The sequence below is a fragment of the Chiroxiphia lanceolata genome, chromosome 1, assembly GCF_009829145.1.
Source record: "Chiroxiphia lanceolata isolate bChiLan1 chromosome 1, bChiLan1.pri, whole genome shotgun sequence".
Classification (NCBI taxonomy): Eukaryota; Metazoa; Chordata; class Aves; order Passeriformes; family Pipridae; genus Chiroxiphia; species Chiroxiphia lanceolata.
The window spans coordinates 44778009-44795477 of record NC_045637.1 but is presented as its reverse complement, the minus strand read 5'-3'; the positions used below and the strand labels follow the sequence as shown (position 1 = coordinate 44795477).

Sequence of the window (17469 nt, the reverse complement as noted above, 5' to 3'; positions counted from 1 at the left end):
CAGCTAAACAGTCTGAGAACCTACTGTTTCTCACTTCTTCTTTTCTGGGTGGCTATATGGGAATATTTAAAAAATATTTAGTTTTTTTACATATTTAAAATGGGAAGTAGCATGAACAGAAGACCTTAATAAAAGTTTGATAAGAACTTAACAGTCAGCAAAGTCTCTACCAAAAGCACAGGGAACTCTCACATGGCAAAGAAGATGCAGGTTCTTTTACTCAAATAACTAGTTCATCTATATCATCTATACTGAGAGCTTTTCCAGTGAAATAAGTAAAGCTAATACAGTGGCTAAAGATATGCATGTTTTATACAGATGTGTTTTCCTCGGAGCTAATTTCTGCTTTTTAAGTTTTGGTGTGAATTCCCACAGTTTAGGTTTTGAAAAGAAATTTTCTTTATGATGTCATATTTATGTTCCATATTGTACTGAGCAGTACTGTTGCAATCTTAAAATACATTCTAAAATATGAAAAACATGTAAATGATCACTGCTTATATGCAGAAGACTTCTCCAAATATTAATAAAAATGTAATTCAGTGAAATTCTACAATGAAGACAGGATTTAAAAATACGTGTAATACATTAGCAATATACAGTTTCTCCCTTTCTTGTATTATTATGTTTGTTATTCACATAACACCAGATTACGATGTGAAATGCTCTTCATTCTATCTGAAACACTGTTTCTTCATAGTCCTTATTTCACAGTGTAATATACTATTTAGTTACATACTGTAGTTCACAGTGTTCCTGCCAAGGATACTGTGGCCATCTTAAGTTCAACTAACAGTAGTGGATCCTGGTTGGGGAAGGCTAAAGTAATATTAACTGTGGACAGGCAGACTGATGTCAAGGCAATAAAAGCTGAGATAAATTTATCCATATCTTGTTCTTGAAAACACTTCTTATACCTAGACTACAAAACTCTAGTTCCGACCAATGAACATTCATATATTGTTATTCTGCACACACTTTGCAGTTTCTGTTCTGCTAAGACTTTTAAACACTTAATTCACCTTAATTAAGTTCCTGGGTACCTCATGTGGTGTGAAATTTATTTTGTGTACACACAAGACTGGAAACCAAAGTCTATTTCAAAGTCAAGATTTTCAAACTTTTATGGTTTCCCTCAAACACATAAACCAAGGAATTTGGGTACTCAGATAAGTGGCTTCATTTTCAGAGATATTGAATAGCTATCAGCATAACTAAGTCCTACTCACTTCAAAGGTAGCAGCAGATGCACATCAGATCTCAGGTCACTAGTCCATAGTCTAAACTAAACAAAAATATGCATAACAAAAGGTTGAGCCCAAGAGAGTTTATCAACTTGCAAGGAATCAGTAGAAAAGATCATGAGACCTCAATACTCCTGACAACCACTCCTACTCTTTTGAAACGTTGATACCCTTATCTTAATGGAAAACACATGAATGGGAAATACTCTTCTTGTACATTGTTTTTCTTTATTCACATATCCATCAATCTTTTACTGATGGGTTTTCCTTATCTGGACAATTAGTAGAAGTACATTCTACCAAAGCTGGCAAGAAAACAAACCCCAACAACAGGTTTGGTCCAGACTCTTCCAGTTTTTAAACAATGCAATAAGGCTTCCCCCACTGCTTTAGGGAATGAAAAAGAAAGAATACAACCATGAAATGGCAATCCTGTGGTTCTTAATGCATCCAGTGTAGTGTTACACATCAGAAAAAACCTGCATCTTAAGATGTACAGGTGATCATGGTCATCAATGGAAAAGAAAGAAAGAAAAATAATACTATTCAACTATACTTTCCTCTTATCTATAAGAGGAACAATAAATCCCAAAGGATTTATTAATCCCAAAGGCTATAATAAATCCCAAAGCCTGGATCATTAATTATCTTTTAATATAGGTTATCACTATAGCTTTGAGTATGGATAGAGCCAGGTAGCTCTTCAGAGCAGCGACCTGATAGACACGATGGCACACCTTGCTCCTGCTTCAGTGCTGACCTTAAATGCAGCAGAACAAAATCAAACTTCAGGTATTTGCCCACTGAACTCAGACACAAACAAAACCAGACAGAAGACCAGGTCAATGTGTGGTGAATTTTACTTACATCCACAAATCTCACTACATCAAAGGATTTGAGAAACTGAAATCTGACAGTGATACTGTCAAAACAAGTAGCAAGAATCTCAGAAAAAGTGGTTGTATGAACCTGCAGCAGAAACAAGATATTTCAGAGAGGTTTAGATACCAACCTCAATGTAATAAGACAAAGACATACATACTATCCCAATCAGCATTTCAGTTGTAGACCTTTTGTTTGTTAACCTTAAAGACTTAATTCCATCTTCAGAAATCAGGATGGACCTTACCAACCCTTTAGATACCCTCAGAAGGTATTTGAAGGGGTGCTGTGTCCAACAAAAATGTAATGGAGAATCTAGTTGCAGCCTGAAAATCTGAACTGACATTCTAGGCATCCATTTGCCCGTGACTGAAGAAAATGTTTTGCCACATGTGATGCGATCTCCAATAATTACCTTACTTGCTCCTGGATGGACATTTCAGTGCAACAAAAGTGTCATATGAAAACTGCTTATTTCAATGGATTTTGGCTTCCATAGTTGACTGAAAAGATAGTCATGATTAGCAATACATGTTTAATAGAGAGGAAATATAATTAGCCAGGAGTTTTAACTATGAACTTGATGAAAGCCATAAGGTACAATGTAAATTTTATTTTGGACAAAGGAATTTTGTGAGGTTTTGTTATTACATAAAATGAATTAACAAACATCACAAGCTATAGGTGAATAGGCATCCCGAATCTCTTCCTAACCCTATAGTACTGCCATGGGACAGATCTGAGCTCTCACAGTCTGCAAGTCCTGAAAGACCAAGTCCTGCAGATCAGTCTCCTGATGGAACTCTGACCCACCAGGAATATCTTTCTCCTTACGGATAAAGTACAGACCTAAAAGGATATACTGAATTTGTCAAAACTTAAATCATGATAAAGTCTCTTGCAAATTATGACCAATAAATTATTTATTTCTTCAGTTCAAAGAATGTTCAAAAATGTGTTGAATGTATGAAAGTCGCTTTATGAATGGATTTTTGTGACGGTTCTAAGCCGCACCTACTGCCCAAGGCACACTTAAAAGAATGCAAAAGAAATTTCTGGCAACACTAAAAACCTGGAAATCATTCTTATAATGAATATTTGGGGGGTTGTATTTTCATTCTCAGTGTGGGCATGCTTAGCAGAAGGCCCCAAGTGCAAGTTTTCATTGCAGCAGAGCTCATGGTAACGTTCACTGAAGATGATGCGATGCCCAGGAGATGCTTTCCTGCTCATTTTATACGTGTCGCTGACCACTGACAGAATGAAGTTTAGTAACATAAATACTAAGTTGAGAATGATCTGCTAAGACACTGATTGATGGGTTAGTCCTCTGAATCTACTACAACTTTTCTTTAATTTTTCCAGTGCTTTAAAAAAAAAGGAAAAAAAAGCATTGAAAAAAAATTACGCCACTGTTTGCTTTAACAACAATCATTCCTTTTCCTCCTAAAATGCAGAAGTCTGAGGGTAAGTGAATCTTTTGTCTGACAGACCACACTTAACTGTTACAACGTCACCTTACAAGTTGAAGTCCCTTTATTTCTAAAGTTGTCAGACATTTTTCCATCCCCTGTATTAAAATAAGTAGAATCTGTTTGGAGCTCTGAATACCCGATTTTTCTTTATGAATCCAATCCCAGCACTGTTAGTTTAGGACAGCCTCTAAGTAAACCTTCAAGAGCTAGCTTCCAGCTTTTAGCTGGAAGAGTTTTGAAAGACAATGTCCCTTCCTTTTGGGATAAAAGCCCCTGACATGATACGTAGCTTCAGGGTGGGCAACTGCCCTGGAAAAGTGACATCTACCAACAGTGCTACTTTGGGAAGAACACAGAGGAATGTCCTTCTTGTCTTTGTCTCCCTGTATTACCAGCCTATCCTTCATGTTGACAGGTGACTGGTACTGTTCCCCAGAAAGATTCTCAGTAGCTTTCCCACACGGAGTCCTTCCAAGGTTGCTGTATTCATAGACAATACTGTTGTTCATTAAAGCCTGAGACTGGCTTTAACAGACATGTTGCCTATGTAAGATCATGAATACTACTTCTATAGTGAGAATATCTACATAAATAGATCATTGGAACACAAGCTGTTCAAATCTGACTGCTAAAGAAATCCTTTCTAGACACACAGTGAGTATCTGGAGCATTGTAAGGGATGTGAATCAAATGAATTGTACTAGGAAAGGAATCAAATGGATTGTACTAGGAAAGGAAAATGGTAAATGAGACACAAAACCTCCCGTGTCATGAATCTTATTGGCAAAACTATGCAAACAACGATTTTCCGTACTGACGGAAATTCTAAAAAACTTTTAAGTAATTCCTTTTATCCAGATTACTTTAAAAAAAAAAAAAGTGAAACCTAAATGTTTTATGTTTTTATAAATTGCTTTCTCTTCCCCACCTCATCTTGTTTGGCCTTATTTTGGGTTTGGTTGGTTGGCTGATTTGGTTTTTTGGTTTGTTTTGTTTTTTTCAGACAGAGATTGCAAAATGGAAATGCTTTATAGAACGCCTCAAAGTGGTCAAATCCTCTTTTTTTTTTTTTGCTAGGAAATTTCAATCGACTCTTGTTTTTGATTTTCAGACTCTGAAAAGTCAAGAAAGCCCTTTTTGTTTGATTCTATATCAGATATCCATGTCAACAGGAGGTCTCTGCATCACAGGCTGTGTTCTCCCCAGCTGAGGCTCCTCTTCCTTAGGAGGCCAAAGAGAAGAAACACACCTTGCTGCTGGCTCACCCAGGGTATGACTGTTTACCTTTTCCACTGCCCTTTTTTTTTTTTCCTGAAAGGACACAGCATTTGAGGAATGCAGGAAGAACCAACTGTGGCACAAACTTCTATTTACTTCCAGCTTCACTGCAAACCGTCTGCTTCCATTGAACTTGGCAGCTGATATTTGCTCAGTTTATTGTCTGCTTTCCAAGAATACAGCAAGTGTTGCCTACTAAGTACTAGGCATGACAGTCTTTAAAGAAAATTTCAGGGAGGCAACAAATATGAAAAAATTATGCCAGGAAGTATCTACTAATAGTTTTCAACTTCCCATATTCTTCACATTCTTTAAATAGTCCTTTGGTAAGCCTGTAATACAGGCAGAACCTGTTTCAACAAAACCAACAAGAGAGATGTTTAGAGAGCAGGGAACCTCAAAACCTTCTTTCAGGATTCCTATTAACTTCACTGCTCAATGTTTTCAGGCCATGCTGAGTAAAGGATAATAACAAACCTTGTTCTGATTTAGAAAAGTGCTTGTATTTTTAAAACACAGGAGTTGTTTGAAAAGATAAAACAGTGTTTTTACAGATTAAACATGCGTTTACCAGAACCAAAGGTTTTTTCCTGGCAAACTATTTTCTGTTGATTTTGTGTTCTACGTTTGCTCTCCTCACTCCCCTTACCCTCAAGGCTCACTGTTCTTTCTCTTCAAGTACTAATCCAAACAATTACACCATTACAGCTCTGTTCCATTTACTGCTCAGCAGTTACAGACTCAGAACCTCCATATTCTTCTGCCATAAAGAAAAAAACTATAGTGACCCCAGGCCACAACATGCCATCTAAGACTCTCTCCTTTCTATCTCCCCTCTCCACATGAGGGGGATGCACATCAGGCAAAGAGTAAACAGAAAAGTCTCAGATCCGTAGCCTAGACAGGTGTGTGTGATGCTCACCATGATCCTACAGTGCTCCATTTGTAAAAGGTACACTCTATAAATCACTCCAGGAGGACTTTGACTAAGATGGAACTTCCTGATCTAGGAGGACCTGCACTACCGTGACCTATGTACTTTTGGACAGGACAGTCATGGATTGTGTTGCCAAAGGATGGGCAAGAACAGCACAGGATCTCATGGGGGACAGCTCTGCTTTTAAGGACCTGCATGATTTGTAAATCTGCTTCATAGACTGTTGCAGGTGGTGGAAAAGTGCGTTTTTGCTAAAGCACAGCATTTGAGGAACAAGTTCTCATTTTCATAGGCACTTTGTCATTAGTTTGAGTGGCTTAGTAAGACTTTTTTTTAACTTAGTTTAATTTTCCCTCTAGAACAAGATGTTTTAAAATCCAGTGAAAGATTTCTCCTTGGAAAAAGAGTTTGGAGATGCAGATGCAGATGCCTGAAGCTGCTTCAGGTGCTAAAAGGGGCAGGGTGACACAAAGCCAAGGAGCAGCACAGTCCAGCAAACTGCAGCAGCCTCTGGAGATCCAAGCTGAGAGGCATGGAGCAGTGGGCATTTGAGGTGTGTGTAAGGTTGGAAGCCTGGTGGAAGGGGCCCTCAGGAGTTAGGTAACAGCAGATCCAAGAGAAGGGACAGGTGGAGGTGAAGTTCACGTAAGTTGGATCTGGGGACGAGTCCTATCACCTCAGGACATAAATCAGGAGGGACTGCCAGCTCACAAAGGACACTATCCCAAGTAGGACCTCTGACCGGGAAACTGGCTGGCAAGGCAAGTACCTGCACAGGGTACTTGGGAACAATTCTTCACCTACAGCTGTTGAAAAGATGATTGCCCACAAGAAAGGCCATTAAATGCTCTTCATAAATTATATTTCTCCTAACAAGTACTATAACTGAGCCAAGAAACTGGCTATCACCTATGCCACTGCAGCTCCCAAAGATTTTACCAGCCAGGACATACATGTCTTTAAGAAGGCTCCTAAGGACTGTCCTGACCTACAGCAGTCCTTTTAGACAATGATGCTGCCTCTGTCCATAACGTGAGCTCCACAACTTCTTCCCTCTTGGACACTTCATATCTCTCCACTTATACTTCAGGATGAGCCTGTCTCCAAAGGCAAATGAATGCACATAAGGTAAGCAAGGAAAGTAGGTGACACTAACTAGGATTAAACTGACTTCGGGTCTCTGGTTCACTTCCACATAGCCTCTAATATATCAGTCTCCCTTTTGCAGCTCAACTGAGGGAGTCCTGGTACACATACAATTTCCTGATATTAATTTGGGTACATAAAACCTGATCCAAAGCCACTAAAATAAACCAGAGCCTCACATTAACTTCATCCATACCACAATGCAAAAGTTAAGAATTCACATACATATTTTTTATCAGGATGTTAGTTTAGGATCTGAAATATTTCTCACTTGCAACTAATCATGAGTAAGAATATTAGTTAAAAATCCAAATGTTGGTGTTATGATAACAAAGGGACAGGTAGATGGTTATCAGAACACACAGCAATGTCTTTCAGTGAAAAAACACACAAATTTTGTTACAACCACCAATCATGTCCTACCAAGACTCTACAAAAGTGTCAGTAGAAAAAGCAGCCAAACTGAACTACAGTCTGTGAGATTTGCAGACAAACAGTGTATTCAAGAAGGAAATTATTTAATTGTCAAGGGATGTAACCAGTTTCTTCAAATTTTTCATCTCCTCTGTGGTAAGTAAAATAGACTTGGTATATATGCCTTCCACATAGATGCTATTGTGTCATGCTGTTCAACACTTTACACATTCCTTCTTCATCAACAGTTACCACCTTCCTACTGAATGAAAACTTGTCATACCATCTTCATCACCTGTCACTGTTTAATTTGCTATCACTTTCACTAATATTGCCTAACATCAAAGTCTGGATGACACCCTCTTCCCACTGAAAATAAAGAAAAAACCCCAAACAAACCACCTTTACAATTAGCTTTAGCAGGACCAGAATTTGCACTTCTAATCTCCCCAAGGTCTAGTAGTCCAGGGAACAAAAGTATAGAAAAGCAGCTGGGTCTGTATATGCTGGGACTTTGCTGAACCCATAAAACAGCACGGTCAGGCTTAGCCTTCTTATCTCTTTGTCTCTTTATTTCCCCCCTTTCTCTTGTACTCTTCAATTCTGTATTTTCTGCCTAAGACTTTTCCCATCTCATGTCAGTTGGTTGATCCCTATCCATTTTTCCTCCCCCACATCTGAAATAGCTTTTTCAGAGACTGGAATACTCAGCTGTTACTGACAACAGATGCTGGTTTTGCCAAGAATTAGGTTTTTACCTTTTGTTTCATTCTGTATCTTCTTTTTATCTGCCATGGTCTTTTTTGTTTTGCTAGTTTCCTTTCCTATCCTGTTCTCTGATTTTTCTCCCTTCAAAACTATTCTTCTCTCCCCTCTTCCCTCATCTGTATTTTCTTGCTTCCGCTACTTATGTCCCATTTCTCCTCTGGAGTATTTCAACTCCTTTATTTTTCTGCGTTTTCCCCTCTCTCCCATTTTCACTTTTCTCACTTCCCTCTGCCTTCAGGTACCTGATGCAGCTGTACAGACATCTAACTGCTGCTCTGCCTGCAAATCCTGAGAGGAGTGGACCAGCCCAAACGCCCACTGATGTGGAGAGGGGCTGCGTGTGTCCTGCAGCCGACAAACAACTCCCGGGACATCAAGGGCTGCCTCTTCCCACCCAGACTACCTTCTCACGCCTGTCTGGAACAGAGGGCATTATAAATGGTTACAGGCAAGTGAAACCATTAAAATCATGGCAATGATCTATAAAAAGGCTACAATATTTACGTAAAACATTTAATAATAAGCCTCACAATTTAAATATTTTTTCCTATTATGCTCCACTGTCTGTCTACAGCTACATTGTGCATTAGCACAAGCAAAATTGAAGTTAAAAACTAGGCATTTCATTGCAGTGATGTGTTTTGAACCATTTTCATTGTTGCAAGTAAACATGGAAGCAGTAATAATTCTCAGTAGCTCACTCATCTTTAAAAGTGAATTTCTTTCCAGCAACATGGTAATGCTCTAACCCAAAACTTTTTAAAAATTGAAAATACATACAATGTATTATATAAAACATATTGTATTACACAATAAAGCATAGAGACATTTTAATCAACTCAATACTCTGGTGAAGTCCGCAGAGTCAAATAAATAACTAGGAAGATGAACATTCCTCTATCTAAATGCACTTTTTTCCCAGAATGACAGAAAACATGACACAGCACAAAGCTACTTGTGCCTTTCAGGGACAGACAAACATCAATTAGGCCTAATGTTCAGGGTCACTCACCCCACTCCAAGTCGAAATCAATTATGATTTTTCCTGGTGACATCAAAACTGACTATGCCTCAAGAGGCTTTAACAGCAGCTTGTATGCTGAGGTCCTACTGAGGTGAGATCTCTGAGTCAACAGAATTACTAACTTTGCTTAGAGTTGAGCACCTAATTAAACATCAACTCAAAGCCAAAACACCCGCCCCCTGTGGTGAAGTCCTAAACCTCAGGGTGTACAGCAAAGTTGAAAAGTCAGGAATGTAATTTCTCAACTTTTTAAATGATGATCATTTAGTGGCAGTACGTTGAAAATTAATCTTACAAAAATACATGAGGCTGTTCAAGCATTACCTTCTCTTAAGAAATTTCATGAAAAAACCCCCTGCTCTCCCTGCAGGTAAACTGTTTTTCACTGCAGCACGAGAGACATTCCAGGTACCTATGTAGCCCCAGCATCACTTCCGCTACAGGATCTGCATTTGTGGCACAAACTTTATAAATAACTTTGCTCACAGTGTACAGACTGGTTCTTATGAGCCAAAATCACTTTCCTCCAGCCCTGACCACAGAACTAGCTTTACAGTTACATTTCAGAGGAGAATCCCTGCATTTTGAGCTCCCCATTACATTAATTTTCTTTAAGAAATATGAGTAGCCCCGATACCAAAATACTCCAAAATGTGCATATGGATATGTATGTAACATATGTCTAAATGCCTTTTTTTTTTTTTTAAGTAGCATTAAAAATGTTCTTTTTAATTCTAATACTGAGTGCAATTCTCCTCATTTCTTCAACACACATGAAGCAGGTGGCTTTGGCACTGGGCTACTTCTATTTCTCACCAACCCACACTGTACTGTGCAGTAGGTATTACACTGCACAAGAGGAGCAGTTAATCTCTTTCTAAAGACATGTGTATCCTTTGTGAATGACCTTTCATTAAATTCCAAATTACCAAAGTCACCATTACTCACAGAAAAAAGTAATCAAAGTTTTAAAGTCCTTTTCTGTGCAATAATTTTTATGTACCTGCACACGTACTTCACTGTTAGTTACTTTTAAGATTTCCTTCTGCAAATTAGTAACTTAAGGAACTCTGCAGATTTTCTTCCTTAAAATAAAATTTTACTGAATGGATGTCAACTTGTTAAAATTGATGCTTTAGAGAAACTACGAGTAACAGAAAGGACAAGTCTGGAAATCTCCATAGTCTTGAGTATGTTGCATTTCTTCATTCATGTTTAAGAAGGCATTTAGGTGCATTTAGGCAGCCTGACAAAATCTTAAAGTGATTAAGATTCAAAGATGGGCCTTCATGACCTTTATGAATTTCCAGGAATATCATCCAAGACCAAAAATGAAAATATAAAAACTGCATTCTGTATTACAAAGCATTTCAACATCTCCAACATTTTAACATTTGGAGTAAGTTCTAATGCCTGCTTAGAAATAAATCTGAATGGTTTTACTCCTGTTTCACTGCCACTAAAGAACCCAATCACAAAAAGCTAGTTACAATGCTATTATTAGACACACGTTAAAGTTGAGAAGGTGACAGTACGTTTCCACCCACTGGTTAAGGGTCTCTGAAATACCACTGTCTGCACAGATGTGCAGACCTATTACAAATAAAAAAATGTAGTATTTGTGGTATTTGGAGTCTCCCATAAGTCATTAAGTAAGTGCAACTTAGAATCTAATCTAGGACTACTTAGAGTGCAATCCCTTTGTGTACGCTCCCTCTTACAGGGAAAGCCAGCTCCCAGCAACAGGAGTATCAGATTCTTGCAGCATCCATGACACTTGTAAGCATTCAGTGGTCAGAACACCACTACATATCCTTCAAATGACATGGACCACTGAAGCTGGAAAGGTATCTTCACTGAACCAAGCCGGCTGGTATCTCAGCAATCCACCAGGACACGAGCACCAGCTTGCCCCCAGCGGCGTGCAGAATCTCGCCCGAGGAGTTGGTGGTTTTTTTTCATTTTTGAAAGTCAACAGTTTTGAGTATTGAAATGCAAAGGGTAGGCACCAACTTACAATAGCGGCATCTCAAAAATACTTTACACTGCAAAATGCTTGTAGTTGTTTTTTTACTGCAGGATTTCAGAGAGACAATCCGTTAGACAACGAGGTGATAAGCATGACAGAACACTAACACAGTGAGCTAGCCAGAGATAATAAAAAAAGGGTCAGCATTTCCAAAGTTAAATTGTCAGGGTACCCATTACATGAAATATAAAGAATACTCCATTAATGCTAATAGACTGTACTACCTAAAATATTTAATAATGTACTAGTTTTTTTTCTTGCTGCTAAGTCATTAGTAATATGCACCTGTTAGTTAAAAAGCTGAATAATGCAAAGTGTGTTTTGATTTCTCATGCTACCATACCACTCTGTAATACCAACACTGGAAGATGGTATCATCTTTCCATTTTTGAATGAAATAAGTATAAACGTATTTTAAAAGGAGAAAAATAAATTTTGGGTATATTTACTGCTTGTTAAACTATATACTGTGCTTTCAGTTCCTGACACCCACCTCATATTGTCGATCTTTGATATCATGATTCATTACCTTATAAATGAAAATAACCGACATGTCATAGGTGTAAGGACTAATAAGTCACAAGTTTCCACGCACACAACAGGGACATCACCCCTCCACCAGCAATACCAAGGTGCACACGGATAATGTAGTTATTTGTGAAAATAATTAATTAGATTTAGGACTTGGCTATTACAGCTTAAAACGCCCCGAAGACGCAACTCCTTGTTAAGGAGTAACATTGTGGGAGGAAAAAAAGTTAATAAATGTGGCCTATAATAAACAATTACAACAGGTTCCCAAAGCGCGGGCGGCCGGAGGTCCGAGGGGAGGGGACGAAAAGTTTGTCGGTGCAGAGGGCGGGCGGCTCGGCCCCGCCACCGCCCCCCTCCAGCCGCTCCGGCCACCGCGCCGCCCCCGGCCCGGCCCCCGCGGGGTCCCTGCCCGGCGGGACCCCCAGCTCCGCACCTCCCGCGGGCAGGAGCCGCCGAGGGCGCATCCGTGAGGGCTGTCCCCCCTCCCCACCGCCCCCTCACCTGCTGGCCAGGCTCTGCCGGCAGTGCTGCCTGAAGGGCATCAGGTGGTAATTCATGGCGTCCAGCAGCAGCTTCTGGCAGACGGGGTCGGTGCGCATGAAATCCACCGACTGGACCCGCTCCACCAGCTCCGGCGCTGGGATGAGGGCGAAGCGGAGGCGCTTCATCAGGTCCGGGGCGTACTGCATGCGGGTCTCCCGGTCGTGCTCCAGCCAGAGCACGGACATCTGGAAGAGCGCCAGTTCCGACTCGACGGGGGGGGGCAACGAGTCGAGGAGGGCGCGCATCTCCTCGAAGTTGAGAAGCAGCACGTCCTCCACCAGGTACTTGTTGGCCAGCTTCTTGGTCTCCTCCAGGCCGTGCAGGGCGGCGATCTTGCACACCTGCTTGTAGTTCTGCACCGAGATCTGGTCGTTGAGGAACTGCACGCACAGCTTGGTGACCTGCGGGATGTGTAGGATCTTGCTGACCGACAGCACCTCCTCCACCGTGTCCAGCGAGAGGGTCACGTTGGCCGTGTACAAGTACTCCAGCACCAGCCGCAGCCCGATGGACGAGCAGCCCTGCAGCACCAGGTTGTTGATGGCCCGCGGGCTGGCCAGCAGCTTGTCCTCCGGGGAGGAGGACGGAGTGCCAGGCTCCTCCTGCGTCTGCGGCGGCGGCTGCTCTTTCGGCGGGCCTCCCAGCCCGTCCTGGGCGCCGGGCCCCAGCCCTAGGGCGTGGGGATGCCCGCCACTCCCGCCGCCGCTGGAGAACAGCGATCGGAAGTACTGGGAGCAGGAGGCCAGCACGGCCTTGTGGCAGTGGAACTGCTGGCCCTGGGCCGTCAGGGTTACGTCGCAGAAGAGCTGCTTCCTCCACAGCAGGTTGAGGCCGTGCAGCAGGTTGTCGCTGTGGCTGGGGTCGAAGGTGGAGGTCCTGTCCCCGGATCTGGACATGGCGAGCGGCCTCCGGCACACCTGCCTTTTAAACCCTCCTCCAACCTGGGCAGAGGGGTGGGGAGGAGAGCGGGGTGGGGGGGACACACGGGACGACACAACAATAAACACAGAGCTTTAGAGGCCCGGAGGGCGCATCCCGGCTATGTGCGCACGGGTGGCGGGGCCGCAGCCGGGGGACGGGGTCCCCTGTGCCCACCAAGCCGAGCCGACTCCCCCGTCCCCCCCCCCCGCCCCGGACACGGATGGGCTCGCTCGGAGAGGCCGCAAGTTGGGAGGGCTGGAGGAGATTTTTTTTTTTTGCCTCTCCCCTTTAACACCTCCCTTGCCCCCTGCCCCCTTTTCTCCTCCCTCCCAGGTGCAAACCGGGTTGCTCTACAGGGGCAGAGCGAGGAAGCCGGGGACATTTTAAAAGCTGGGCCACCCCCCCCCCCAGCTACCCAAGCAATCACACATATCAAATACCCCCACCCCCCACCCCAACACCGCCATGGCCAGAGAAACTACCAAGTGACTGAAACTCTGTCGGGCAGGCGAGCAGCCCTTCCCGCCCCGCTCGCCGCCAGCCCCTGGCCCCCTCTGGCCGCTTTGGCAACTCGGCGGCGCCAGGACCCGCGTCCTCCCCGGGGGGCGCCGTGCCCGTGGTGGGGGCCCCGGCGCTGGCCGGCACGGAAGGTGAGCCCCTCTCCTCGACCCAGCGCGGGGACTGCAATACTTGGCACCCCGGAGCGGGGACGGGGGGGATGGAAGCGGCAGCCCCGGGTCCGGCGAGGGGCCGCCCGGCGCTGTCCTGCCCGGCTCGCTACTCCTCGCAGCAGACGGCGCCGCGGCCGTAACTCCGGTAACTACGTGAAGTTCAAGTTGGCAGAAGGACGGGGGAGGCGGGAAGGGGTGGCGGGGAGCGGGGCCCTGCCCGGCGGTCCCTCGGTCCGGCCGGACCCCGCCGCGCCCTCCCCTTCCCAGCCCCGTGCCTGGCCCAGGGAGAGCGGTCGGCGGGGCTACCCCGACCTGCGGCCGCACCTGCGGGGGCTGCGCAGCCACCGACCCGCGCTGACCGCATCCCGCCCCGCGGAGCGCCGCCGCTCTTCCTCCTCCTCAGCGGGATCCCGCCGAGACCTGCTCCTGCCATTGCAGCGCTCTCAGTCGCTCCTCGCCAACGCTGGGCTTCCTCTGCCTCCCTTCACCCCCGCCTCGCCCCATTTATCGGCACAGCGAGGGGCTCCCTCCAGCCGCTTCCCTTGCCCCGGCGTCGCTCAGCCCCACTCCGCGCCCCGCCGCCGGCTACAAAAACCTCCCGGAGCCTCTCCCTTTAAGTGGACCCGGTCAATACCCCCCCTCCCCACCGCGCGCACACACACACACACACGCACACACACATACACATACATACATACATACATACATGCACACGCAGACACAGACACATACTCCTCCTCTTTCTCCCTCCCTTTCCTTCTTTCTCGTTTTGCCCATTTCTTGCAATCGGAGTTTATTCGGTAAACGCGTTCGTTACACAACTGCCTCCCCCCGCACACACAGACACCCCTTTCCTCTCCCCCATCAACAAACAAATCAGGAGGCACTAGAAAATGCACAGAGACGGTTAGACACAAGGCCAGAAACTTACCTGCTCCAACACCAGCTGCCAAAGTAAAGGTTCACTTAAGCTCCCCCCCAAAAAAATCAATTGTCCTTCCTTTTTTAAAGGTTTGCTTGCTCCTTCCAAAAAAAAAAAAAAAAAAAAAAAAAAAAAGAAGAGAAAGAAAGAAAAAAAAAAACCTTCTGGTTCCCAACTCGAAGCAGTCACTCTTTACAATTTATTTTGTCGTACATCATTTGATCACCATGAATTAGCAACAGCAAGAAAATGTACGAGAGAGAGAGAAGGAGAGAGAGAGAAAGAGAGAGAGAGAGCGCAGAGCTTTCTGCAAGAGAAGAAGAAGAAAAAATGTACGTGTGACAAATTATGCTACCAAGAAACAACACATCATTATCCTTGGGCCTGGGGCTCAGTGAGTCGTAACGAGAGTAATAGGAAATCCACGGTTGGGGAGAGAAACGGTCGTGCATGGCCAGTGGAGAGAGACCATACAGGGGGATGGATGCTGGAGAGACTCGCAAAATTATGGCTCAAGGCTATTGTAAAAATTGTCGAGCGTAAATGACTGCGATTTCAAACATCTTTGGAAGAAAGAAGGGGAAAAAGCGAGCCCCCCCCCCCCCGCCTCCCTCCCTCCCGCTCTCCCTCTCTCTTCTCTCTCTCTATAAAGAACCGTCAAGTTTTAGTGCGCATTGCTAATTAGTCAATTTCTCTCTGCCTTCACAGGCTGGCGACTTTGCTGCTGAGCTGAAACTGCTAATTTCTGTGACCAGCTTTTTTCTTAGCTGTGATCTGGATGAATGAGTAGCTGTCTCAGAGAGATGACAAAAATAAACTCTAATCCCCCAAAAATTTCCACTACATCTTTCTCATGCATAGATTTATGATCTTCAAGCACCCTGTGCAATATGCAAACTTTTTGTGTGTGAGTGTGTGTGTGTGTGTGTCGTTTGGGGTGTAAGTCTGTTGTATTCAGGTTGCACAGTATTTGTGTCTCTGCTCTTCCTCCACACCCCAGGAGTGATGAAAATAATGTCTGATTTCAGTACCCGATATGTTGTCACCCCCATCCCCTTGTATTCATATTATTGCTTTGACAGGATACATCATCCTTCCTTGCAAGTATGGTGAGGCTGGAGGGGTGGAAGGGAGAGACAGTGAGGCTACTAAATGTTGTTAGTGGTAAAACGTTCCTTTTACATTTGTTCCCCTGCACTGTTCAAGATTTATGATCTTGTTTGAAGGCATATTTTCTCTATCGTTTTGTCTGGTTAGACAACCGTCTCTGAACTTCACTGTCAGCTCTTCAACAGATAAGGGTTCAGAAGTCACATTTTTTTTATTGGAAGATTAGCATATTGTCAGATTTGTCTTTCGGTTTTTAGACTCTGCAAAGCAGAAGCCTGAATCAAATGGCAGGAAAGCAGCTGCTATGTCACAAATGTAACCTTTCAACTTTCTGCCAGAGCTGATACCCTAGAAACGTGCATAGAACAGCCCAAGGGTTGGGGCTTTGTTTTGGCTTTTGCTCCTTTATAGTTGTAAGAAGCTGAGGGAATTCTTATTGTAGGCATTTTGGGCTTTTTCTTTCCACCAAGGGGCATTTTGGTAGAGGACGTGTTCTCCACACTTTATCTCATGATATATTGCACCCTCACATTTATAGCTCTGTTCTTCTGTTGTCAAACCTCCAATTGTCAAAAAAAAAAAAAAAAAGAAGAAAAGAAAAAGGTGGAATGTATGCCCTTGAATGAAATGAACATGAAAGGAAACTGGAACAAGCACTCACAGAAAGTTTTACCTGGTGTGAAAGCCACAAGCCATATCCCCTTTCACAGATAATGCTCAGGCTCCTGTTAATTAAAATACACACCAGGAGTGGGATTTTGAATGCCAGGTCTCATGGTCTTTCTCTTTGACTTGGCCAAGGATGCCAATGCATTTACAGAGCTGGAGTCAGATTGCTCAGAAATGCAAAGGACTGGAACTGAAAGGCGTCAAGGCAGTTCTTGCTTTTATTTATTTTCTGGTGACCTTAATAAAGAAGTTCTGCCACACCTTTCTGGTTTTCCTTGCCAGATAGCTCCCTTCCCCTTTCCTTAGATGTCGATTATTTCTACAAGGCATTTCCAAAAGAGGTTAGGCAGCTGGTGTTGTAGGACATGGTATTCTTCCCAAAAGAATGACACCATCATATACTGCTTCAATGTTTTGTTCTCATTGTGGCTCCCTCCCTGCTCTACCCTTTTGGCCATATGGATTTTGACCTTGTTGAGGTGAAGAGAAACGTGAATTACAAGATGACTCCATTTTGATAGTAGCTGGTGTTTTCAGTGATGCGAGTTGTCTCCCAACTGTAGTAGATGGGAAGAACAATTTTTATATCACGCTTGTACTGCTGAACTTTACTGCTGTAATGGTTGTAAATAATCCCCATGGGGTTTTGTATCAATTTGCACTGACTGATATGTCATACACACTTATACCATTGTAAGCTGCCAAAATACATCTGGGTAGCAAGTTTCTTGAACTAGCATATTGGTATGTTTTTCTTTTTAGTGAAAAGACCTGGTTAATTTTTATTTAACTTTGCTACACTAATGTGAGTTGAAATAAAGTTCAGTCTTCACTTATGTGTATGATTTGTAGTCACTTATGAATTACATTGGACTGGATATGGTATTTTTTAAATGGGCTTG

At 43.4% G+C, this 17469-nt stretch overlaps 1 protein-coding gene across 1 annotated transcript in view; it reads right to left on the bottom strand.

The window, feature by feature from the left end:
• The window catches only part of KLHL14 (kelch like family member 14), a 66107-nt gene extending 51636 nt beyond the window's left edge, over positions 1-14471 (bottom strand). The window contains exons 1-2 of the mRNA XM_032704754.1: positions 14191-14471; positions 12233-13215 (exon numbers count right to left, since the gene is read on the bottom strand). Coding sequence (XP_032560645.1) covers positions 12233-13170 — 938 coding nt within the window. The 5' untranslated portion in view covers positions 13171-13215; positions 14191-14471. The remainder of the gene's footprint in view (positions 1-12232; positions 13216-14190) is intronic.
• Between the last annotated feature and the right edge of the window lie 2998 nt (positions 14472-17469).